Source organism: Melitaea cinxia, chromosome 6 (assembly GCF_905220565.1).
Source record: "Melitaea cinxia chromosome 6, ilMelCinx1.1, whole genome shotgun sequence".
Lineage (NCBI taxonomy): Eukaryota > Metazoa > Arthropoda > Insecta > Lepidoptera > Nymphalidae > Melitaea > Melitaea cinxia.
In genome coordinates this window covers 13256937-13284223 of record NC_059399.1, presented here as the reverse complement: position 1 = coordinate 13284223, position 27287 = coordinate 13256937, and the positions used below count along the sequence as shown (strand labels likewise).

Below are 27287 nucleotides of genomic sequence, written 5' to 3'. Positions count from 1 at the left end.
GGAAAAATATTATGGACATAAAAAGTTATCAGCTAATAGAAAACAAATCAAGAATGGAAATTTTAATTTAGTTTTTAACCCCATCCAATACTATTGTCGATGATAAAAATATGTGAAAAATTGTTATTTATTAGTTTTAATTGTATTTATAGAGTTACCTGACTATGATTATTGTTTTGTCATTAATTATAATTCATATCAAAAAGCTATGTTTTAATTTCAACTTTGTACAATACGAACTTCTGCCTGCGACTTCGTTCGCGTAGAATAGTAACTTTGGGTATAACTCGGGACGCTCTAAAAAAAAGCCTCGATTTTAAAACATTCTTCATTGGCGCTCCACTCTTATTGGTCTTAGAGTGATGATATGTAGCTTATAGCCTTCCTCGATAAATGGGCTATCTAATAATGAAAGAATTTTTCAAATCGGACCATTAGTTCCTGAGATTAGCGCGTTTAAGCAAACAAACAAACAAACTCTTTAGCTTTATACTATTAGTATAGATTTTGCAATACTAGCCTACATATAAATAAATAAACGATATCATAAAACTTACACGCTTAAATACTGCTACTTATAATATACAAAACAGAATGTGAGCTAATAAAAAAAAGTTACTTTATCGCATTTATTTTCTACAAAAAAGATACAATTGACATTATTAATTGAAAATCTACTTAAACTGTGTAAACCACTTTGATGTAAAAATACAATGACGACATAATATGACACACGTTTGACAATGTGTGTGACAGACACTGTATTATACATCGCCTAATTAATATGTACATTTTTATATTACAATAATCTTTGCAAATATTTTAAAACTCTTCAATTTAAAGCTTCTCTCTTTCTGTTTCAAGGATAACTAAAAATACATATGATTATATTTCACATTGCCTTATACATGACATATAAACTCAAGTTCTAAATTTAACCAGTATATCGTCATCCTAACTCTCGTGGTGACACGATCATTCTACTATTCCCCATAATCAAATGGCTAAAGTAGTTCCATAAATTACACCATATTCATTACGAAACTATGTTTTAGTGATCTGTAGCGTTAGGATTCGTGTAAGAGAAGCCTCTGAACGGTTCCTGGTCCATCGACCGGAGGACCTGGGGTTCGACCGCAGTGAGCCGAGGACGCTCGCCAGTGAACGCGCGATCGAAATATTGGGTGTCCATTGGATGTCGCTGAAAAATAAAATAAATTAAAATGATAATATAATTGTAAAATTGTTCGTCTGGTGATCTCATTTATGTACATTTTCAAGAAATAGATACGAGTATATGTATAACCTGCATACTATTCGATAACAAAAATTCAATGCGAATCTTAACCCATTACGCACTTTGTACATGTAACATCTACTCATCTACTCATAAGTTGTTTCACTCTCCATCCAAATAAGAATCTACTGGCAGAACGGAAAGGTAGTTGTAATCTGAGCATTTGTGCTCCTGTCTGTTCCCACACAGAATTCACATTCTACTGTGGCATGTGCGTCTTCGGTGCGACAAAGCCAGTACTGCGGTCACCAACCCGCCTGCCCAGCGTGGTGACTATGGGCAAAACACATGAGTTCACGTTATTTTTGGCGTAAACTTGTGGAGGCCTATGTCCAGCAGTGGACTGTATAGGCTGTAATGATGATGTATGTAACAACCGTTCGTGATGTAGTGGTGTGTTTAGGCACATAAACACCGGCGGTTTGTGGGTTCAATTCAGCTCGGGATAGATATTTATATCTTTACAAATCTTTCCGGTCTGGATGTTGGTCCTTGTGAATCGCCCCACCTTGCCTCGAAAAGCACGTTATGCTATCGGTGCTATAATAAATATCTGATAGCAATCGCTATTCATAGTAGGCAATATATCCACCAACTCGCAGTGGAGTAGCGTTGTGGGTTAAGTTCCAATCCTGGAGAAAAAGACCTATGCCCAGCAGTGGGATGTTACAATCTGAATCGTGTGGCAAGTGTAATTTAAGACATATACACACTTCTTAAATTGCACTTGACATCACAATATAATGGAAATAGTATACAACTATACATTTACTATTTACGTTACTTATAAATCACCTTGGTGATTTATAAGTTACCATTATGACATCATATTCAAGTCAAATTTAATATCTGTATTATTTCATACTAATCATACTGAATGACATCGTATCAAAGCCATGATACCTCAATACATGTATGTCATATTTACGTGATAAAATGATCTCTATATGACCTACCTATGACGTCATACGAAAGTCATAATTACGTTCACTGGGGTATTTAATTGAAAAATTTACTACTACTGAGCATTAGCAATTCAGATAGACTTACCACGCGTGGTTTGAAAGGCGCTTCGAGCTCGCGTCTCTCGAGGCGCTCCCAGTGTATGGGGCCGAAGAACTGCTGGTCCCTGACGTCGCCGTGCATGCACTCCGCGCCGCCCAGCCGCGTGCGGGCGTCCTTGTCTAAAAGCTATCGACAGCGGTAACGTTCACTGTATAATTTACATTTTTAGCCAAACTAAAATCTAATATATAAAATTCTCGTGTCATGGTGTTAAACATTGAACTCCTCCGAAACGGCTCGACCGATTTTAATAAAATTTTGTAAGCATATCGGGTAGGTCTGAGAATCGGCCAACATCTATTTTTCATACCCCAAAGTTATAAGGGGGGGGGGGGGATTAAGCGGGTTAATAACATATAGCAAAGCAACGTTTGCGGTGTCAGCTAGTATATGTATATATTGTAAAAATAGCACTAGCAATGGAATATCTATCTTAGGCAGGTCTTACTATTTGGGAGTAAGACAATTAATAGATAATTTTTTTAAAATAAATAAGGTTAATCGATGAAATGAGATGATCACTCGGTGCATGCGAATAATTTTTTTTATAATAAAGTTACCAAATATAACCAGTACCAATTAATAAAATCAATAATATTAAATGATTCAAAATAATATAATAGTGGATAAATGAAAGATGCTAGTTCTAATAAATGTCTAACAATAAATTTCAGACATATTGATAGGTCTATTGCGCATACATTATGTTAAAAAGGATAGCTTATTATGTTGGTGGTATTGTTTATTTTTATTATTATACATAATGTGTTTCTGTGGTGAATAAAATAGCCAGAACCCCTGCGGAGGGTCGGTGACAGGGTCGACGAAGCGTTTGAGATGCTCCTGGTATTGCAGGCGTCTATAAGCAATGGTAATCGCTTACCATCAGGTGAGTACGTAAGCCGTACGCTTGTTTACCGACCTAATTGTTTAAAAAAAAACATACCCTAGTTAATATGCTTAGGGCTTCTGACGAAAGGAAGCGCGGGTACGAAGGCATTTCGTTGCATATCGACCAGAACAGCTCGTCTTCATCACAACCACTGAACGGGCTCTGGCCGATCAGCATTTCGTACAGTAATACTCCGAAAGACCACCAGTCAACTGTTTGATTGTATTTTAGTCCTTTGATGATCTGTAAAATATTCATTAAATTTCTGTTGCAGTTTTAATATACTAGAGTTAACATAAATTAATCCATTTAAATAGAAATATACGATTTCGTTTTAATTCAAACTATAATATAAATAAATAAAACGAGTGTGCTTTAGACCACACGACTGAAGTAAAATCTACGAAACGTAACTCTCTCTCTCTTTCTGTCTCCACTATCAAATATCTTACTCTCAACTTCGTTTCGTAGCACTCTCGTCAGGCATTCACCAGCGTACTCCCCAAGGCAAGCGTGCCTAAAGAAGTTTTACTTCAATATTATAGGTAAACAAGTCCGTAATTCGAAGGTTCTTGAGAAAATTTTAAAAATTTGACTGATTTTTCCCGTGATACTAATATCTACAAGGAAAAAGGAAAAATTTACTTCTGGCGCCATGTAGTCCGGTGTGCCACAGAACGTGTCTGCAGTCTTATCGAGGTATATTTGTAACTTGCACATGCCGAAGTCAGCTATCCGTACATGACCGTCAAAGTCCAGCAAAATGTTGTCTAATTTCAGATCCCTGTTTTGAAAAAAAATATAAGGTATAAATTTTATCAGCATAATATAGTATACGCGCAAAACAATCGAAAGACTAAAACATTAGAAGTATTTTTTATTTTGTTCGATATTGTCAAAACAAGATTTTAGGTTACAATATTAAACAGTCTAAAAATATTAAATAGCAATGTCTCTTGTCAGTGTACTTAAGACTAAATCTAAAATTGTTTATTTAATTCCTACCTATAAACAATGCCTCTTTTATGAAGAAACTTAAGTCCTGACACGATTTCAGCTGCGTAAAACCGCGCTCTCGTTTCCGGAAAGCGGCCGCTTTGTTGAATGTGGAACATCAGGTCTCCGCCATTCAAGTACTCCATTACGAAAAACAGATGAGACTATAAAAAATAAAAGCTATCAGTACTCTACCCACGGAGAAATATTTAAATAGATATAGAAATATACTTCTTCAAAATAGTTTTAAACCTTCAAGTACCAAGCTATAAGGAAATTACTAATTTCGTCGAACAGTTTGCGTGTTTACGCTTACGCTTATTAAACTTATTTTATCTAGTTATATCATTGATTTATATATAAATCAATGAGTTATATTTAATACCGATGACCGCTTTGAGGTAATGGTGCGTGTGCCGTGTCGGCGGCGCCTAAACAACGACGGTCGCCGGTTCGATTCACGCTCGAAGTGGATATTGTGTTGATACAAATATTTATTTCCGGTCTGGTCTCTCGGAGAGCACGTTAAGCTGTCGCTCCCTAAGCCATAATATCTAAAGCCAAATATTGTTAATAGTACGACATTGTTTCACTTCTGAATTATGTAGTTTTCTGACAAAAAAAAGAGACAAATAAATCTTTCTTCTCTATAATAAATAAATAATTAGCGAAGTAAACAGTTAAAAAGGTAACTACGATCATTTTGAAATTAGGACGATTGTAATGTCTTGGTGGGAATAAGGTAGGTATATAAATAGCTTACATTGTCTTGAGACTGTTTTATTAATAGCTAGCTTTGTAAACGATGTCGACAACTAACGACTAACTCGCTTAGCTCATACAATTAGCTGTTTGTGTCATATACGCAATTAGTACTCACATCTGTTTGGAAAGTTGCGAACAAGTGGCACAGATAAGGATGGTTGGTTCCAAGTGCGAGGACTTTTCTTTCGATTAACGTACATTCTACGTCATCATCTTCCAATACAACATCTTTCTTCAAGCACTTAACGGCGTAGTAGTATTCTGTATCTCTCAACTCCGCTAACATAACCTGGAATATTGAAGGAAAGTCTAAATATTGTTTTTTTACTACTATTTTATAAGATGTAGTATTTAGAGATTAAATATTAATATTTATTTACTGTCGTAACAAATTTTAAGCACTCAATATTTCTTAATTATAATTTCAATGTCGCAATTAAAGATAACATTTTGATGTAATGCGTATACCCATTAACATTATCACGAGTTTGATTAATAGAGCGAGAAATATTTGACAGGCGTGCAACGTGTGTGCTGTTTTCATTTTAATCGTAATAAATTAGCACTTTCTCCATAATTTGGCTCGTCGTCAAAGGCAATTGGGCCATCCGCCGAGAAACCGGGAAGATGTTTCAGAATACAGCCGCCGCATCTCTAAGCATGTGCCTAATTAGCTAAACACCTATGATTTCTATAATTACCTCTGAGTTAAATAGTTTAAATGAAAACTTGGTGAGTAAATCTTAAAAATAAATAAGTGTGTGTCAATTTTACCTCAAAAGACATCTAAATAGGTACATCTTTTTTGCGAGTTTTACGTTACGAGCTAAGACTGTTAATATTGAATTAGATAATATTTACCTATATTAATAGTCATAGAACTTAGAAATATATTGCAAAATTCTTATGATATAAATACTTATAGTAATGATTAAAAGTGTGGTTTAAATGACGTAGCTAATAGCTAATAAAAGTAGTAATAGTACCTAGAATCCTTTATGGTGAATACCCACCTATGTCTATGCGTATTTGTCAACACCTACGTAATAATTCAAACTATTATTGTATACAATGAAGTATGTATTTTTGACTGACAACCGCTGTGAGTAATTAGGGTATAATTGAGCATCTTATAAAACTGTGACGCCAATTAATGTGTCCACGAGGCCGAAGACGAAAAGAAGACACGTGGGTCTTTGACGTTTAATACAAATGTGGGCAGTGATGTCAAAACTGAGAATAGACCGTGTATGTAGTGATCGTGTATGTGTAATATTTGCAGGGCAGGTAAAGGAGAAATGCAGGTGGCAATCTGCCATAATGTTCTGCCAGATATCGCTCCATGTAGATAAACGTGACCGCATACAAAGAACACGAATAAGTCTGACTGCTACTGATTTTACAATCAGTGGACTATGTACTTATTTGAATTTGAAAATTCATGGCATATAAAAGCTTTTAGTCTACTCATTATTAAATGAGTATTTTTTTCCAAAAGCAATCAAAAATAATTCCTTGTAAGCACTTATATTTTTTTAATAAAAATCTTTATCTTTCAATAATCATCAGAGCAATAAAATAATTTATGACGGTGCCAACGAGGCTACTCCGTTCTTTGTGAGGTTCATCGTACTCAACTTGTTGATATAAATATAATTTGACATTTCCATGCTGCCGAGACTTCGGCGTCATATGTTAACGATATATTTGTCATTTGCTCTTTTGAGCTACCAAGAAACGTAATCAAGAAATTTATTGAGTTCATTTTAAATTTTTCTTTAGGGTCATATTGTATAATGTATTCAATTTTTGAATAAATAAAGTAAATCTATCAAACTGAAGCAAGAACATGTTTACATGAAGAATTAGTAGCGTATATAATTTACTAAATATAATGTCCCGAGTGTTATGAAATAGTTTACACGCTAGGTATTTAAATAGTTCCTCGACGCAAATAGTTTGCGTTTATTGTAAGTAGATAAGATTTTTTTTGCGTTTTTACAGGGTAATATTTAGAAATAATGTCGCATTCCGTAGTGGCATTTTATTAAAGGTTTTCATTTTCCAAATAATCTATATACGTGAAGAAAAAACTTTGTGGGGTACAAAGTTTTTTATTCACGTTACTTTGTATTTTATATACACGTTTTTACGAAAATTGCGCGGACAGAAGTGAATGAAATTTCGTATACTTAGGTATAGTTTATAATTTATATAGAGAAGGAGTTCGGAATGCTAATTTTTTTTTAAATTGTGCATAAAAAATACATTAAATCAATAAAAAAAAAACATTACGCAGGCTACCATATACATATTTGACACACACGCGCATATTGTCAGGCATATTTGTGGTCGAATTTCGACCACTGGACGACCACTAGTTCACAATATTTTCCATACTAAGACTAAATAAAAACAGAAAATTAATATAATCTTTATTCAAAAGGTAAATATTAATTTTTTTCTATTTTACAATTCCTAAAGTATTTTAAAATATTATTTTTAAGATTGCGTAATAAAGCTTCTTCCAGCGCCCTACTTCTGAATTTGTATTTCCGTAACGTTGATATATTTACTGATGGAATTCGAATTTTGTATAAATTCCATGACAAAAAGAATTTGTGTGGTTATATTAATCCTTACATGAAGTTTTTAAGCAAACAGTTGTCTTTTAATCATTTACTTATAACAATAAAGTTTGGAAATTAAAGCAAATCTATGTCGTGTATTATGTATAGTTATCCAAACAATAGTAGGTATATTGAAGTCAATCTAGCCTCTTAAGGGCCTGTTTTATCTGTTTTTTTTTTTTTTTGATGAGACAATGATACAATGTCATTGAATTTGCCATTTTGTCTTCATTCCAATAAAAAGAATATTTGTGTGATAAAGTGAAGTTTAATGGTAGAAACTTTTACCTATTTGACTTAAATAATAAATATGTTAGACAATAGTTTTAAAAACTATCAAATCGCTGAAATTTGATAATGTTATTACAAGATATTGTAACGTTTTTAGAGACTATAAAGTTATTTCAAAAAAATTGTCAAATTTTTTGAAATGTTTTGGCAATACTTTAGTATATATCTAATTTGAAACAAGATCTATTTTTAAATTGGCCGTGATTAATAACAACTAAGAAACTAAAAAGAAACACTTGTAGCCATTAATTGAGCAGACACAATAAAGACTAGTAGGTTTATGTAACTTACAATTCTTAACGAGTATAATATTTTTTAGTACGACTATCAGCTTAAAATCTATAAACCTTGTTCGCGCAAAAAAGGCGTGAACTCATATGTGTTGCCCATAGTTACCACGCTGGGCAAGAAGGTTGGTGACCGCAGGGCTGGCTTTGTCGCACCGAAGACGCTGCTGCCCGTCTTCGGCCAGTGTATTTCATAGCCAGCGGTTACATTGTTATACCGCCATCGGTCGGCTTCTTAAGTTTCAAGGTGGTAGTGGAACCTTGTTATCCCTTGGTCGCCTCTTACGACACCCAGGGGAAGAGAGGTGGTGGCTATATTCTTTGGTGCCGTAGCCACACAGCACAAATCGTACAAAAGTAAAAAAAGAATGAAAGAATTACAAAGAATTTCAAAGCCAGCGGTTGGGTGGTTATTCCGCCATCGATCAGCTTTTTAAGTTCCAATGTGGTATTATTATTATTTATTGAGTATTTAGATGCAATGAAACCTTCGCTGGTAGTAAGAATATTTACGTTAAAAGTTACTTCCGTATACAAATAATAATAAAAGAACACAAAAAACAATATTACACGAAAAAAATAAGAATATAATTATGTTTAAATAATTTTTAAATCACAGGAAGCCTAATTTAACTCTACATCGACGTTCTGGCACTCTACAGTATACATTAGTGACAATTGTGTTAACGGCAAAAAACAATACACACGTTGGTATTCTTTTGTGGTCGGTAGGGGTATCAAAAAAAAAAAAACGAGTGTGCTTTAGACATGAATAAGGTAAAACTTTTGCACGATAGGCAAGCACTGTGTCTTAGATATACGAAACGTAACTGGCTATGATAGAAAGCGAGAAAGAAAATATGTACTCGGACCTCACTCTCTTGCTCCGTTCGCCTCGCCGAATCACACTTTTTGTAACGCTCTCGTCATGCTTTACCAGCTTACTCCCCAAGTCAAGCGTACGTAAAGAAGTTTTACTTCAAATTACTTCAAAAAATAAATCATTCTTGTTACTAACGTCATCGTATTTATTATATTTGTAAAAATCATAGGTATGTACATTGTGACTTTGGTGTAAAATAATCTTATTAAAACATTTTGTTATAATTCGGTACAGTGTACACCGAATTTATAGAATTACGATTTCGCCAATTTGTTCTTAATCGCGGACTCTGGATTCGCGGTCCATATTGTAAGTATTTTTATAGCCATCCTCAGTAACACGTTTCTCTGACAAAAATAGACTTCTCAAATCACACCTGTCAATCTTAAAGGTAGCATGTTCAATAAAATAATCTCTTAATTTAATTTTTCGAAGAATAAATATATTATTATGTTACAATAATTTATTCTAAAATTTGATTGCCAACATTTAAAGTACTACACTTAAAGCTTCCGGGACGTAATATTATAGTAAGTGCTCGTAAAATACATAATATTGCACCGACCAATCTTCGTCTCTACATAATTATTTATAAACTTCAATGGACATAAATTATTTTTAAGTGGTAAAATTATCGCTTAGGTAATTATAACATAGTCTTTTTCTTAAAAGTAGATTGTAGACAACATGTACATGTCTACAACCTACTTCGTTACATCAATCGGGGGATCAATCGGGGGGAAATTATGAGACATTAATTCATTAAATTTGAACATTTTTATCTGACTTGTATGTCTAAAAACCCATCGTGAAGAAATGTGATAGATCAAGCTCTAACTTTTTTTTCCTCAGTAGTTTTGGGATTTTTGTTCAACAGATATTACAATAATTTAAAGGTCACTGGACTAATGAGTTAGTAAATAACTTACCTTGCCAAAGCTTCCTTTGCCTAAAACTTTGATAAATTGAAAATCTTCAATAGTATATTTTCTGAAGCGTGGAATGGATCTGGCGGGAGGCGTGAAACGTCCAGTTTTTCTGAACAGACCGTATGCCGTTGAATGCTCTAGAAAAAGTAAATAATACATTTAATTACATAATAACAAGTACAGTATTTTTATTGAAACGATTTATTAAACAGGATTTAATTATTTAAAAAGTTATCCCAATTTATAGCAAGTTTTAAATATGAAAATATGTACGTAAGCTCTAAATGTTAAATAATTTATATGGGATAAATTTAAATTGTAACAAACTTAAAATAACAAGAAACATATAATTATCTAATACATGTAATATACATGTAATTTATAATTTTAAACATTTAGTTAGGAAAATGCTGGAAAATTTATAATATAATACTTCTGACGCATTTTACTCTTAATCTATAGGATTCTCAGAGTAAACTATCAATTATGTTTATTATGTGAGATCACGTTGAATCAGATTTTTACGCTGAAAGCTGTCCAGCTTGTAAATTATTTATTATAATCTGTGCTCAATTTAAAACATATATAAAATATTTTACAAAGTATGTTTAGTATTTTAATAGTGTAAATAAAAGATTAAAAACTTTGTTCCATTATCCATGTATATTTAAATCTTACCCACAATAATAATAGCTCTATTTAAATAATGGACCAAAGCAATCTTATAGCTCTAGAAAAATCACGTGCCCTCTAAAAATACTTTGCTCTAGCAGTAATATCAAGGTCGTCTATTTTTTTTTAATAATAATTTTTGTTTTAAATGGAACTACAATAATATTAATGTTGGGTTCATATTAACTTTCTTTTAGTCAAGTAAGAGTGCTTTAACGGGCTATCAGGATATACTCATACATCTGCTGGGAAAAATATTTTTAGTTTTATTTTCGAGTCAAATAAGTTTCACGACTTGTTAATAAATAAATATTTATCTTTCTATGTGTTGGTAGATAAATATTACATATTCGAGAAAGACTGTGAGGACGGATGAAGGAATAGATCCATATTTGCTAGTCTTTAACGTTAAAATTATCCGTTTGCGGTGAAATTGGTACCTATTTAGGTAATTACAGTCCATAAAGTGCCATGGGACTTACGCAGGTTAACTATAACGCTCAGTTTACCTACAATGTATAAGGTCGTTAAATACAACTTACATCAATTTTTAAAAAGATTTGTAATAAACTGCAGCATTTAAGTTTTAAGTTACTTTTATATATAAAAGTAACTTAAAATATATATATACCTTTTTACTGAATTTAAATATTCACGTCACATTATTTAGCTTTTTTTATTATACCTACCTAGCAAATACCCACTCACGTGTTACGTGAACGTTATAAAATATATGATATATTGATGGCATATACATAATATATAAAGATTATACTATCAGACGTATTATTATTATCGCATTTCATCAAACATGGCAAATAATAATAGTAATTAGTTATTCATACTTCTGGCACGGCTTTTATTCAATGTTCAATTTATTAAGTGATATTATGATAGAGACACAATTTTAGTGATTGTAATAAATAAAAATACATAGGTATGGTCTACTCTATAAATTTTAGGATGTCTCTACATTATATATTTCCCTAAAATGGAAGTAAAGAAATAACATTCAAAAACCCACACAGAAATATTACTGCGAAAAAAAAATTGAAATAAATTTCACTTTTTAAATTTGAAATTGGTACCATTGTATTAAAATCTAAGTATTATTTTTATACATAAGATGAATCTTCATATTAACAATTCAGACCAAGTCTAGTTACTGATGATGATTCAATCATGACAGTTACAATATCACAGACAAACAGGCAGGCCATCAGATAGTAAACTGTAAGCAAATCGAAACGTGAAATTCACAAAATCAGATGCTTTTGAATCAGACATTAATAAAATAATATTAATAAAGATATTAATGGCAGTAAAATCAGTCATTTTAAAATAATGTTCAATAAAAATGAGTTTTTGTTATAAAGAATGCTGTTTCATTTTAACCAAGTAATTACACACGTTATTTTATGAAAAATCTCAAACGATAGCAGGAATTTAATCTCGCATGGACTAATATTTTCTACAGTAATTGAATAATTAAATAAAATTAATTAAATTATGACAAATGATAGCAATTCTTATTTTGTAATTCTTATTATTCCAAGTTTTACCAAATGTTAAAAAATGCGTACTTAAAAAGATAATACGTAAGAAGATATTTTGTTTGTATTGTCTTGTATCAAATGTGATGAATTGTTATTACCACAATTAACCACAGAGTTATATTGACAGATAATAAAAAGATAATGTAGGTAGGAGTTTACAGTCTAACATTTTATTGACTATAAAACTAAATTTTCCATAGCCTCGGATCCACAACGAAATTTTGAACAAAATACTTAAATAAAAGTAATAAATTATTTTCATCAAGTTTATGTTTTTCGCAAAATAAAATTATATTGATAAAATGGCTATGTTCAGTTTATTCTAATTTATCTTATTTATTTTTTTGTAATTTTTTAATCATTTGCATATAAGAACAATAATAATAACACTTAATATAACTTAGAAAATGTCATAAAAATGTTATAATTCACAACAAAAATAATTGTTCTGAATAAACTTTTTGCATTTAAATGTAATATCATAAGTACCTAAGTTTTAATTTGCTACTTCCTGCAATAAGGAATAGTTTGTATTTTCCAACCAACTGAGTGATAATCGTCCACCAAAAGTAACATATTAATAAGGTTATTGTTCCGTATAATTCGAATTATTTTCTTTGGAATGCGGATAATAATTTTAACTAAAAAAAACCTTCCCGTGACCATGGTTGCTATAAAGTATCCGAAACGTCGGGCATTGAATAACCTAATATGCCAGGATAAAATTCGAAAAAAAAATGTTTCATTATAATAAGTGATGTTCGCGTAAATATTAGAAAACTCCTAGAGAAAGTTCTGTCACACTCAGGTTGTTATTTTCAGAATATTTCGAGACTGAATTCTGTTTTTACCAAATGTGCCGGAAAGCATAAATTTATTGCTTTCCAACCAGAAGTTTTCTTAGTGCCAAAGTTTATTGAGTAGTTTTTTCGTATATACCCAAAATAAACCTGACGAATCATAATATATGAAGCAGATACTCACCTTTATCGAGTATTTTTAAATAAAACTTAATGGCTATATCAATGAATTAAAATGAAATATTGATGAATATTAATATATGTAAGTAAGTTAACAGCAGGCAAAGCAAATGATAACGCTTTTAAAAAATTCGGGATAATTAAAACATACGTAACACTCATACAGCTTTAACTTTTTAAATATTTTCTTACCTAATTCCTGTTCTAAGATGTCGTAGGTATAAGTTTGAGAAGATGTAGAGCCAGTAGAAGTGCTGGGGTTGTCTCCACCTGTGGATTAAAAATATGAAACAAATCCCTAAATTTCGTAGGGATTTGGATAAAGGGACTGAACTTTTACATGTATAGATATTTATGCAATATAATTTTAATTGCGTTTAAAATTACAGATAGAAAATATTAAAATTGTTTTACCTATATGTAATTAAATATTATTGGGAAGAGTAAGATGCACGTATGTAAAAAAAATTGTATTAGCTTGCATTTTTTTATGAAAGCAATTATAAGATTTTTTTGTTTTTAATTTTTGTCTCTGTTTAATTTTTTAGAACAAAATCATAGAAAACTAATTTATAAAACGTCCTAACACAAAACGCCTAACAAGCATTGCCAATAAACAAGCGGGCGGTCTGGATGTATAAAAATACGTGACGTTTTGAAGACCCGCCAAATAAATCGCCGAACATCGTATCAGTACACTACGGTAACTCCCGAAGTGTTTGAGTTACCTTATTGAATTTTGTACTTTTGGTCCTTTTGGTAAAATTTTACAGATACGTTCTTACATGTGTTCAAAATCAAATATTTTAATGGAACATTTAACATCCATGTTTATCTCTAAGAATGTCGGAGATCTAGAAATGTCACACTGAATATTTTGGAAAAGAAAATTTGTAGAAACGAAATTTAATTTAAATGCAATAGCTTTGTAAGTGTTTTGTAAGTTGAGAAAGGAACTAGGAATCTTGCACAGGTGAACAACGTGTAACTGGCTTTTATCCAAATAACATCAGTAGTTTTAATAGAAGTCACATAATGCTCCCACGCAGTCACCACAACAAAAGAAGAAAGAAATTATACATGAGTATTAACAACCTCTCTGGTGTAGTGGTGCGAGTAGTGGCCTAAAACAGCGACGATTTGCAGGTTCGATTTCTGCTTGGGATGGACATTTGTAGTTGCCACAAATATTTATTTCCGGTTTGGATGTCTGCCCTTGTGAGTCTCCCCAACGTGCCACAGAGAGTACGTTAAGCCGGTTGTTATCATAAATACCTGATAGCGAACATTACTCATGGTAGGGAAACTATCCACCCACCTGCAGTGGGGCAGCGTGGACAATTAAGTTCCAATCCTTCTCCTACATAGAGAAAGAAGCACATGCCCAGCTGTGGGATGTTACAGGCTGTATCGTGATAAATAGGAATATTAAAATCCTTTCTTCCATATCAGCTTTTATGACTTAGATGAATGATGATAGTCAAAAAAAAAATTAAACGATCATAACTCACCTCTCTTTGACGTTGTTCGCGTTGCTAAGGCTTCAACTAGAAGCCGCTGATTAACTCCACACAAATTCGCCGTCAATTTTTCACACTTTCGATGACAATTGACATCACAGTCTACAACAAATCGATACTCGTACCTTTGTTTGGCTCGTAAAACAGACGGGATTTTACCTCTTGTAGTTAACGTTAATGCGCTTAGGCCATGCAAAGCTTTCATGCTGGATTGTAAACTATATACAGTTTGAAAATACTTTTGCTTTATGTACAAAGTAATTAGTTACATTTATTAATTTCTTTACCTTTTTTGGTATGTAGGAATCCTGACGGAGACGTTGGAGCAGATGAATCAAAACCGGAATCGTTAGATCCAGTTGAAGTTCTTCCATCAGTATTGTTTTCACACTCGAAGAATTCAGCAGACGCTTCACTCGAATCAGATTCGCCTTCATCAGATTCCTCTTCATCAGTTGATTCATCATCGGACGATTCAGAAGATGAAGACGAATTTACAACTGGAGGTTTCTTCTTTTGTAGCGGTCTAGGAGTTGCTATTAAAACTATCGGTGCCTTTGCTTCTTTTACTGGTTTCTTAGGTAAAACAAGTACGGACACAGGAGACGAAGGCTCCTCTTTTCTTTGTGGTTTTGATTTTGCTAAATCTGATTCCATATTTTCTTCTGTTGTCAAATTTTCTTGGATTTTTGGAATGCCTACAATGTCTGAATTATCATCATTACTTGCTAGTGGTTTATCTGCAATCAAGTTCTTATCTTCTTCATTTTTAATAATTAAGTTTTGATTTATATTATTATTTTTGTGACTAAGTAATACTTCATCTTCAATTACGGATTCTCGTTCAAATGGTGCTGGTTGTTCATAGTCATTTTCTTTTAATATTTTATCTTTTTTTATGTCTATTGTTATATCTACAGGTGTGTTTAAAACTGGATTATTTTCATTACTAGATAGTTTTAATTCATCCGATTTGTGATCTTTAGTTAAATTAACTTTTAAGTCTTCAACAGAATTCTCTTTCTTACTACATTCATCGTATGCCTCAATATTTTTAATTTTATGATTAATTTTATCATCCTTATTACTTTTTTCATACAGAGTTTCTTTGGGTAAGACATTTACTGGTTGTAAAGAATCTTTCAAGAGCAAAGTTTCGATAACTTCTTGTGTTAAAGACGTCTTGTTTTTTAAATCAGTGCTAGTATTCAAATCCGATGAAAAATCAACCACTTTATTCGTTCCATTAGTAATGTTATCACTTTCTAACTTCCCGCTTACTTTATTTTCTTCATCTTTTTTATTCAATGATCGTTTAGGTAAAGTAATAATACACTCCGGAGATTTTGTACTTTCAGAAGACACTGTTTCTGTGACTTGTTCAATAGCAGATATTTCGTTATTTGAATCGCTAAGTGTCAATTTAGTAGCCCTCTCTGAACTTTTACACAATTCCTCCGCTTTCTCTTTGTTTTCGAGTTTCTTGGCATGGTATTTTTGTTCTTCGCTTTTCTTATTTAAAGCATCTTCATTTATAGTTTTAATAACATCTGAAGAGTATTTTGTTTGTGCAAATTCTTCAATTTGTTCCTTTAATGATGTCTCATTTGAATCAGTAAATTGCAAATTACTTTTATCATTATCACTACTGATATTAGATATTTTACTGATTTTATAACACTTTTCTGATTTTTTTTCTTCCATTATGGGTGCTGTATTCACAATTTTGTCAAAGCTTTTTATCTCCTCATTCTTTTTAATTTCAAAATTTTCTGTAGCATTTTCTTCAGTACTTATAATATTTGTTTCAGATTCCTCATTTTCAGGAAACCAAAATAGTGATCGCTTGCTTTTTTCTTTCATTTCCTCTAAATTTTGTTTCCTATTTATTAAATATATTGTCTCCCTTTTACCTATTTTATCCCAAAAATTACCATCATCAGGTTCTGGAGATTGTAAATCCTGATTTTCTTTGCCTTGTTTTGATTTAAAGCTCTTCCTATGACCTTTTACAACTTTAACAGGAGGTTCATTAATAACTTGAATACTTGTTGTTGGTACTTGTTTTTGTTTACCCATTATTTCTTGTGACTGTTTTGTTTTTATTTTTACGCTTTTTCTATGTCCCTCTATATTTACAGTAGATTTTTTGTTTGTTGATTCATCATCCACTTCACTGCTATAAATTATACCCTTCTTATAAGGTCGAGATTTTTCTTCAACAGTTACTTTTTCAACAATAAATTTTAAGGGACTAGGCGGTGTTGTCACCTCAACAGATGATGTAATTTTTGTTTTGAGTTTAGGTTTTAATTTCTTATTACTGGTTTTATATGCATCGTAATTTTCGTCCACAGTTGGTAAATTTGTACCTGTTAAACTTTGAGGTAATTCTGCAATTTGATCTAATTTACAAATGCTGCTACCGGAAGAGCATTTTCTTAAACTTCGCCTTTTCGTATGCTTTGGGTCCTTTAAGTCTTTTGATGAAAGGCGATCATGCAAAGAGTGATCTGATTTTGTTGTTGTTAATTGGTTTTTTTTATCAAAACACATTCGTTTATTGGAAATTTCAGGTCCTGTTTTTTCAAAAGTTGACTCACATTCAGAACCTATTTTACTTAAATCTAATGGAGCAGTACTCAGATTCTCTCTCCTTATTAATGAATCTAGTATAGATGCTTGTTCGGCTAGAAGTTCCATTGAACACCGTCTCCCTAATAGGGTACAAACAGTGGATGTATCCTTGGGTTCTTGAGTTTGAGCTGAAATATCTATATCTGTTTGAATTGGAGGAGATTTTTTTGTTATTACATTAAATTCCGCTTCTTCCTTATCTTTAAGAGTAAACTTCTCAACTAATTTTGCACCTAATGATTTCTTTTCCTTTGGTACCTTATACGTTAAATCATTGGCTAACTTTTCTCTCCATTTAACAATTTCTTTTTGTTTTTCTACATTGTCAAGATTTTTTTGCTCATTGCCACTAGTGTCTTTACGTTTTGCATCTTCACTGGGCTTACGTGGAGAATCTCTTTCTTTTCGTTTTATTGTATGAAGTCTCACAACTGTTCGATCTCTTTTGATTGTGGTTTGTTGTGGTCCAGGTGACGAATCTATACCAGTATTAGGTTTATCATGTCCATTATCTTTTTCTATAATTGGACTACTACGTCTAGGCGGTAGACCTGCACGTCCACTAGTATTTGGATCCGATACTTTATTTCGATATCTATCAATCGACACGTCAATGTCAGCTGTATTTATGTTAATAGGTCGAGGAGTATATGTTGATGGATAATAAGGTCTGCTAGTAATAGGAACTCTTCTAGGACTGTTTATTCTCACTGGACTTGATGTTCCTTTTTCAGAAATAGTGCTTAACATAGGTGAATAGACTCTACTACCACTCGTTAAATATCGAGACGTAAGTGAAGCTCGAGTATAGCCTCCAAGAGATGAATGAGAACTGTAATTTCCCCCTGAATTTAAGTAAGACGCACTGTAAGACGTTCCATAAGGTGACACTGAACTACCATAGTTATACGGTGAACTAGTATATGATGGTGATCCACTATAATACATGTTCGTAATATGTTCGGAAAACAGAGGCATAATAACACGATCGAAATCGTACGCGCTATATTTACCCAACAACGAAGTCGGGCAAGCGCGCGACGCAGACTGACTGGGAAGCTCGCTCTAGCGCAGGTGTACGCTCCGCCCAAAATCCGCCCGCCTCACGAGTCGTCTGATTGATTGCTGACGTACCATTGACAATAATAGTTTTTACGAATTCTTCAAAAGGAAATTTTGATTGGTTCATAAATATTAATCCCATAGTATAGTTAATTATTCTGTATTCACAACATAATGCACTTGTTGGCTCGATTCTAAATACTTAATGACAAAAATAAATCAACCTATGGAACTGGTATATTAAGATATTATATTTGTATTGAAAAATATTATTCATATATGTACATATATTATGTTTGTAAGCACTACTTAATTTATTTTTATTTTATATAAAAACTTTAAACATTAGTAAGTATTTTTAAACCGCGATTAATGTCATCACTGTAGTTTTTGTCTAAAAATATACTAAAAAGGTAGTTCATAAACTTGTATCTGTTCGGAACCGTTATACGTCATATAGTTTTATCAGCAATCTGTGGCTCTTAGGCTACTATATAAAAGATTTATGTATAATCTTGGGTCTCTTATAAAAATTTTTCCAATGTAACTTTCTAACTTTCATTTGAATACCGAATCGCTTTTTTATTAATCCAAGCTTTCCACATTCCACATTAATTTTGAAAACGATCATATAAAACTCCTACTTATTTATTACCTACTATTTATTTTTTCATTAGTATCACATGCCTACCTAAGTCTTTTACCCGAGCCTTATTATTTGGGCAGACGTCGTTGACGGTCGTATCCGAAACGCAATATTTTGAAGTAATTTTATAAAAGTTTTCTTTTCTTAATTTTTTTAATTCATCTATGTTGCTTAGTTAAGTTAGGTTAGTTTAGACTATTTGTCATTGAATTGTTAAGTTTGGAGTGGTCCCGCGATGTATTTTTTTTAGAATTATTAATACTCGTATATACTTAGGTACTTTAAGATTGAGTTTCTTTAATTATTTTTTACTATTTAAAGGCAATTCAGGTTATTGTGTCGGGTTTTTTTTTTAATTTTTAATTTAATTTTTTTTAATACTTTTTATAGGTACACTTATTATAATGTAGATTTTGTTAAGTTATTAATAATTGGTTTTTTTCCCCACTTTTACCCCCAGAGCTTTTCAGGGCTCAACCGATTTTCATTGAACACATTATTTTGTAATGTGCACGTGATGCGCTTTCATTTGAGATCCCACTAAATAATATTTGCAGACATTCGGTTATTCTTCCCCTCTTTCACCCCCCACAACTTTTAAACAACTCAACTGATTTTCATCAAACATATCAAATAACACTCGTCCGTAACTCACCTTTCATACAAAAAAAAACTAAATTGAAATCGCTTCATCCGTTCGCGAGCTACGGAGCCACAGAGAGACAGACAGACAGACACGTCAAACTTATAACACCCCTCTTTTTGCGTCGTGGGTTAAAAAGAATCTTTCGTTACAGTTCATTATTTGTTGTAAGGCGTATTATTAAATCGCTCTGGTGTAATGTATGTGCCGTGTAGGCGCCTAAGCACCGGCGATTGTGAGTCCGATTCCGCTCGGAGTGGATATTTGTCTTTACACAAATATTTATTTCCAGTCTGGTTATCATAAACATCTGATAGCGATTCTCACTCATAGTAGAGAATATATTCACCAACCCGCAGTGGAGTAGCGTGATGGATCAAGCTCAGATCCTTCTCCTGCACAGAGAAAGAAGTCTATGCCAAGCTATGGGATGTAACAGGCTGAATCGTGATCGTATTATTAAATGTATACTAATATACCTTGCAATATTTTTTTGAAAACAAAACAGTTTTAATTTTATTTTCGAAAGCTCTATCCACTGTATTCTACACTCTGTCGTTGAGGGTGCAAATGAAATCGATAGTCCGACAAAGCTGTCAACAATTCTATTTATAAAGGTAAATTTTAGTAAAATAGTATTAAAGCTGCCAGACAAGTTATTGAAGTATATGAACTCAACTGTACAGTCTGTGAATATCCCACTGCTAAGTGCCTTTCTAAAGGCCTTTGCATCTATATAGAAAAAGATAGAGATTAATCGCTACGATACATCACTGATGGTTGGTGAATAGTATTCCTATCAAAAGTATCGACTTATAAGGAGTTTTTTTTATGATAAGTGCGATCGATCGCTTTACGTATGCTGTCATCTATACAAATAAATAAAATCGAAGTGTCTGTTTGTGATATTAAAATAACCGCTTTTTACTAAATGCATATGGATTTATACATGATACATATACCAAAATAATATTTTTTTTACAATTTTTGTCTTTCTATCTGTCTGTCTGTTTGTTCCGGCTAATCTCTGAAACGGCTGGACCAATTTTGACGAGACTTTCACTGGTATATAGCTGATATAGTAAGGAGTAACTTAAGCTACTTTTATTTTTAAAAAATATTTATTTTATAACTCTGCGAACTGAACAATAAATTTTTATTAAATCCCACGCGGACGAAGTCGCAGGCACAGCTTGTATTATATAATGTGTATTTACATTAGTAAATATATTTTTTATTATCAATCAATCAATTAATCAAAAATTGCTTCATTTATGTAGCTTCAAAAGAACCTCTGGAACGTTATTTTATTAATTACTAGCTTTGCCCGTGACTTCCCGACTAGAAAAAAGGTCAGGCTAAACCAGATCATGTATCTGGACCGAATCAGGATAGAATGAGGCATGCCAGATCCGGCAAGCTCTGTCAGGACCAGGTCTGGTCCAGACAAGGATAGCCTGATGTAAAATATAATCAAGTATGGTAAGGCATACTGGATCAGGACCCGGTCCGGTCCAGATCAGGATAGCCTGAAAGAAATTACGCGAACTGAGCCTGAATCGCGCTATCGATGTTTTTAAGTGCACTTAGTATATATACAGTTATCAGGACAGTCTAGCAGGGAGTCCATTTCTACACAGTGGAGCAGTCGTAAGTAATAGAGAATAGTTAATTCGTAGTTAATTATTAGAAGTTAATAAATGAAATTTAATTAATAATAATAATTAATTAATAACATAAAAATAAATAAAAATAATTAATATTTAAAGTGAAAACATAAATAAATAACACATTGGAAAAAATAAACGGAAATAAATATCATAATAATGATGATAAGTAACATATGTATAATATCAATTCGTTCTTTTTTTTTTGTTAAACAATTTTTTCAAGAATATACATTCGTGTTTTTTAAAAGGACCAGACCGAACCGGCTGATCAGGATGAGATGAGATTTCCTGATCGGGTCCATATTAGGAAATCTCATCTCATCCTGATCAGGTCCAGACCAATCCTGCCTGGCATGCCTGGTCCGGTCCGCGTGAAATTAAAAAAAAATGATTGTTTAGTTTCAGTCAGTTTAGTTTGTTGTCAGAAGTTTCGCAATTTTGAAAGATTTTTTTTTTGTTTATAACTTTAATTAAAAAAATCTCAGTAGTATTTTTAGGTTTGGAACTCAATTAATCAAAATATCATATTCTGCGTGTTTTTAATCGACTTCAAAAAAGGAGGAGGTTACTCAATTCGACCGTACATATTTTTTTAAATGTATGTTCGGGGATAACCTCGTCGTTCTTGAACCGATTTTGATAATTCTTTTTTTGTTGGAAAGGAGATATCCTAATATTGTGGTACCATGATAAGGAAACCAGGATCTAATAATGGGATCCCAGAGAAAAAAACCCTCGAAAATCCGCATAACTTTTTACTGGGTGTACCGATTTTAATGATTTTTAATTTAGTCGAAAGCCGATGTTTATCATGTGGTCACATTCAAATTTCATTGAGATCTAGTTACAACTTTTGGAGTAATCTTTGATAACGCGTAATTACTTTACTATTTATTCATCAATACCTACGTTGTATTACTTGTCGATATAACTAAAGTCGGTTTTTTTTTCGTTTGCCAGGAAACACAATTATCCTTGTTACAATAAGCGAGTAAACAAATCAGTTATACTGACATGTTAATTGACGCTGAACTGTTGCGGTGTTCAAGATAGTCTTCAGAGTAGTTTTACATCATTCATTAGTTTTTTAACAATTTTTTTTATCATGTAGTTAGATTTGATATTTTATCGACTTTCATATTAAGTAAATAAATAATAAATCTGTATATGTATAAAAAAGAATCGTCGACATGTGTACGCGCATAACTTTTGAACGATTGCACCGAATTTAATTAAGTCGAGATAAGGTCTGTCTACAATTAAATAAAATAAAAATTGATGAATCGAATTAGAGATCCAACGTAAATTTAAGAGAATTCTTACTGCTAGATTCACAAATTTTGATGCACGCCTTGATTCGCTTGAACAGCGTCGTATGGAGAAAGACCAAATATTCTTATATATAGGTTGCTTAATAATATAATAGATTCACCGATTCTTTTAAATAGCTTGAACTTTGGATGCCCCAGTAATTCTTCGCGCTCTAAGTCCACTTTTAACATTCCTAAAACAATTTTATATATCGTTCATGTGCTCGATATAATAAAGTGTATGCAGAAATAGACTATGTCTCAGTTCCATTGGGATTGGTTAAGAAAAGAATTAAAGCCCTCTCTAATTGTTAGTGTTCTAATATATCATTATTGACAATAAGATTATAAGATAATTATTGTTTTTTTTTTTTTGTAATTGTCTAACTAAATTGTTTTTATTTTGTTTTTTAATTGATTAATGATAATATGTATTTGATAATAAATTAATTAAAAAAAAACTAAAACTTTAATGATTAATGTTTGTATTTTACAATGCCATATAAATAGCAATATTATAAATGATCGATTACAGATTTTCAATTAATTAATTATAATTATAACTAATGGTAAACAATCAGTAGTTGGTATGATTGATTCTTGTAATGTTGTATAAAGTTTAATTTGTTATCTTTTAATTGTTTATTATTTAATTGAATTAAATTATATTAAATTTTCCTATTCGTTTTTGTTTGTCTAATTGTTTATTTTAGTGCTTGCTTGCTGGTATATTTATATTTATATTTATGTGTGTTCTTTTTGCTCATTTATGAATTATTTAAACTTTGAAACTTTGTTGGTTTGTGTATTAGCTGTATGAATTTATTAGTTTACTCTATTATTGTACTGTTTGTTTCCTAAATAAAATATAATAAAATAAAATAAATTCACGAAAAAGAACACGGTCGTGCGAGGTTCACCGGGATCTTATCTTTAACATAGACTCATGGTCGTCTAATCCCAAGGAAAACAACTTAAACCTTGTGTTATAGACACCAGCCGACTGATATGGTAACACGGTCGTCTGTTCCTACGGTAAGCAACTTAATTCTTGTGTTATAGGTAACAGCCGACTGTTATACTTATGTTATTTATGTTTTTGATAAATATTCATAGAAATAATACATTTATAAATAAATAAATACAAATGTTACACCCAGGCTCATAAAATTAAAAGGCGATTTTATTGCATTTTTACCAGTCAGACATATGAATCTGCACGTATGAAAAATGCTTCATCAAGAAGGCAATTTTATGAAGATAAACATTGTCTTTTATATCATTTAATTTAGACGCTTTATTTAGGAGGTAATGTTAATGTTATGAGGTAATCATATGATTTTATGAAACGACGTGCCTGTATACTTCGCTCGAGTTGCACAGTAATGGTGTAAAAATATTTTGTACGTTTTTGTTTCAAATTAACGCGGGTAATAAACACACACAGCTAATAAAGAAATAAATACATATATCACACCCAGACTCGGATGAAAATCGAACCCACAACCCTAGGAGCAGATAGTAGGGTTACTGCAAATTGCACTAACGGTTATGCTGTTTTACAAATCAAATTTGAAGTACCAAGCTACACAGCACATACAGAGCCGCGCGCTAAAACGAGTTGAATGATCTATAAGTAACTAATTTTGTGTCGGCGCCAAACAAACTATTTAGAACATTATTATCTTTTTGCTATTCTACATGTTTATAAATTTTTTTTAACCGACTTCCAAAAAAGGAGGAGGTTCTCAATTCGACTGTATTTTTTTTTTAATGTATGTTACATCAGAACTTTTGACCGGGTGGACCGATTTCGACAAATTTTGTTTTAATCGAAAGGTGGTGTGTGCCAATTGGTCCCATTTAAATTTATTTGGGATCTAACAACTACTTTTCGAGTTATATCTAATAATGTGTTTTTACGTTGTATTATACAGCATAACTTTCTACTGGATGTATCGATTTTGATAATTCTTTTTTTGTTGGAAAGAGGATATCCCTAGTTTGGTACCGTGATAAGGAAATCAGGGTCTGATGATGGGATCCCAGAGGAATCGAGGGAAACTCTCGAAAATCCGTAATAACTTTTTACTGGGTGTACCGATTTTGATAATTTTTAATTTAATCGAAAGCTGATGTTTATCATGTGGTCATATATAAATTTTATCGAGATCTGATAACTACTTTTTGAGTAATCTTTGATAACGCGTAGTTGCTTGACTATTTTTTCGACGATCTGCGTTGTATTTGTACTTGTCGATGTAATTGAAGTCGGTTTTTTTTTCGTTTGCGAGCAAACACAATTATTAAAATATTCCTGGTGATTAATAATTTACTTATTTGTTAGTAATTATTACAAACGTTTTAATAAATATACTTTACTACTACAAAAAAAATATCCTACTAAGAAATCTAAACTCTTTCTACTTCGAATCTTACATACTGACTAAAGTAGCAGTCGTAAATTAAAGTTAAAATTTCAATCAAATTATTATAGATAGGGTAGGCTTATATCAATAATAATTTAGTAAACTCGTGTTTTATTCCATTCACTTATTGAATTATTGAAGGGTTGTCTCTTTTCACAAAATTGTAGCAGCAGCTTTGAAAGTATTTTATAAATACACTAGCTGGACGGTCTGAACCAGCCACGCGTTGCTGTGGCTCAGTAATTATAATTTATTAAAATATATATAATTCTATATTCAAACGAGCTATCAATAATCTAGAAATAGAAATACGGCGCCATCTATCGGATATCTATGCAACTTAGATGCCAAACCGCCTTCTATTAGGACTTTATAGAACTAACCGATAAATACACACTAAAGTCCCATATATAATAAACATTTGATTTGCAATAACAAATATTGAGATCAATGATTTAGATAAAAGCTACCTTATCTCCCAAGTTGGCCCAAGTTACAGATGCTTACAAAATTTGATAAAAATTGGTTCAGTAGTTTCGGAGTTTATCGCTAACATACATCGTGACATGAATTTTTTATATATACATATATAGATAATGTTAATATTAAAATCAACCCGCCTGCCCAGCGTGGTGACTATGGGCAAAACACATGAGTTCACGCTATTTTTGCCGTGAACTTTTGGAGGTCTATGTCCAGCAGTGGACTGTGATAGGCTAAAATGATGAATATTAAAATCAAACTGATTCTTGTCGACTGTTCATCTTATTGTCATATTACAATAGGTATTTTGTTAATAACGTTAATAAAAAAATATCTATCCAAATATTGAAAACATCTGTTCTGTATCTGTATCTGTTCTTTTTACTGTAACATCAGAGTTAAAATATCTCATATTAAACCACATTAAACATAAGTACAATATTTGATTCAAGAGTGGTAGATCTCGTAGTAGACGAAGCATTTGTAGCCAAGGACTACTATTAAATAATTGTTCGTAGAAGCTCCTATACCATAAAATTTTAAAAGACTTCGTTCGTACTTGATATTTGTTTCTATATTTTACGTAACGATTCAACCTGTAACATCCCACTGCTAGGCATAGGCCTCTTTCTCCACGTGGGCGATGGATCGGAGCTTAATCCACCACGCTGCTCCAATGCGGTTTGGCGGACATATTCCCTACTGTAGCATAGTAGAGTAACGATCGCTATCAGGTGTTTATATAATAACAACCGGGACCGACAGCTTAATGTGTTCTTCGATGCACGGTAGGAAGACCCACAAAGATAAACAATCAGACCGGAAATAAATATTTGTATAAATACGAATACCTACTCTGAGCTGAAATCAACACGCGACCGCCGGCATCAAGCACCATTACACTAAAGCATCTTTATATCTTATATTTTATATTTGTAATCTATAATCTATAATAATATATATAAAAGCGAAAGGTCACTCACTCATCACGAAATCTCCGAAACTATAACACCCACAAACTTGAAATTTGGCAGGTAGGTTCCTTATAAGACGTAGGCATCCGCTAAGAACGGATTTTACGAAACTCGACCCCTAAGGGGGTAAAACGGGGGTTGGAAGTTTGTATGAAAGTCCTATGTTTTTGAAGTAAGAGACTTAAATTTAAAATGTAAGCTCTATAGATGGTAAAAAGGTGTTCAAATAATGTATCTTTACAAATTAACTCCCTTTTGGGGTTAAAACGGGGGATGGTAGGCTGACTCACTCATCGCGAAATCTCCGAAACTATAATAGCTACAAACTTGAAATTTGGCAGGAAGGCTCCTTATCAAGCGTCGACATCCGTTAAGAACGGATTTTACAAAATTCGACCCTTAAAGGGGTTAAACGGGGGTTGAAAGTTTGTGTGAAAGTCCCATGTTTTTGAAGTAAGAGACTTGAAATGTAACATGTACGCTCTTTAGATAGTGAGAAGGTGTCCAAATAAAGTATCTTTAGAAGTCAACTCCTTTTTGGGGTTAAAACGGGGAATGGTAGGTTGACTCCCTCATTACGAAATCTCCGAAACTATAACAGCTAAAAAGTTGAAATTTGACAAGTAGGTTCCTTATAGGGCGTAAACATCCGCTAAGAGCTGATTTTATG

The 27287-nt window shown here is 32.3% G+C and overlaps 1 protein-coding gene across 1 annotated transcript; it reads right to left on the bottom strand.

Moving 5' to 3' along the window:
* Positions 1-615: 615 nt before the first annotated feature.
* Positions 616-18532, bottom strand: LOC123654395 (probable serine/threonine-protein kinase drkD). The gene is made up of 8 exons (XM_045590305.1): positions 15051-18532; positions 10036-10172; positions 5131-5304; positions 4260-4414; positions 3900-4038; positions 3309-3497; positions 2348-2488; positions 616-1201 (listed from the first exon to the last, which is right to left on the bottom strand). Exons 1-8 carry the CDS (start codon positions 18376-18378, stop codon positions 1052-1054), a joined length of 4413 nt encoding a protein of 1470 aa, XP_045446261.1. The 5' UTR covers positions 18379-18532; the 3' UTR covers positions 616-1051.
* Positions 18533-27287: the final 8755 nt, after the last annotated feature.

Coding starts and splice junctions, on each gene's coding strand:
- LOC123654395 (XM_045590305.1), bottom strand. CDS start 18,378: ATGCCTCTGTTTTCCGAACATATTACGAACATGTATTATAGTGGATCA. Junction 10,173..15,050: donor ATTCCTACATACCAAAAAAG/GTAAAGAAATTA, acceptor TACTTTTTCTAG/AGCATTCAACGGCATACGGT. Junction 2,489..3,308: donor CCCTAAGCATATTAACTAGG/GTATGTTTTTTT, acceptor CGCTGTCGATAG/CTTTTAGACAAGGACGCCCG.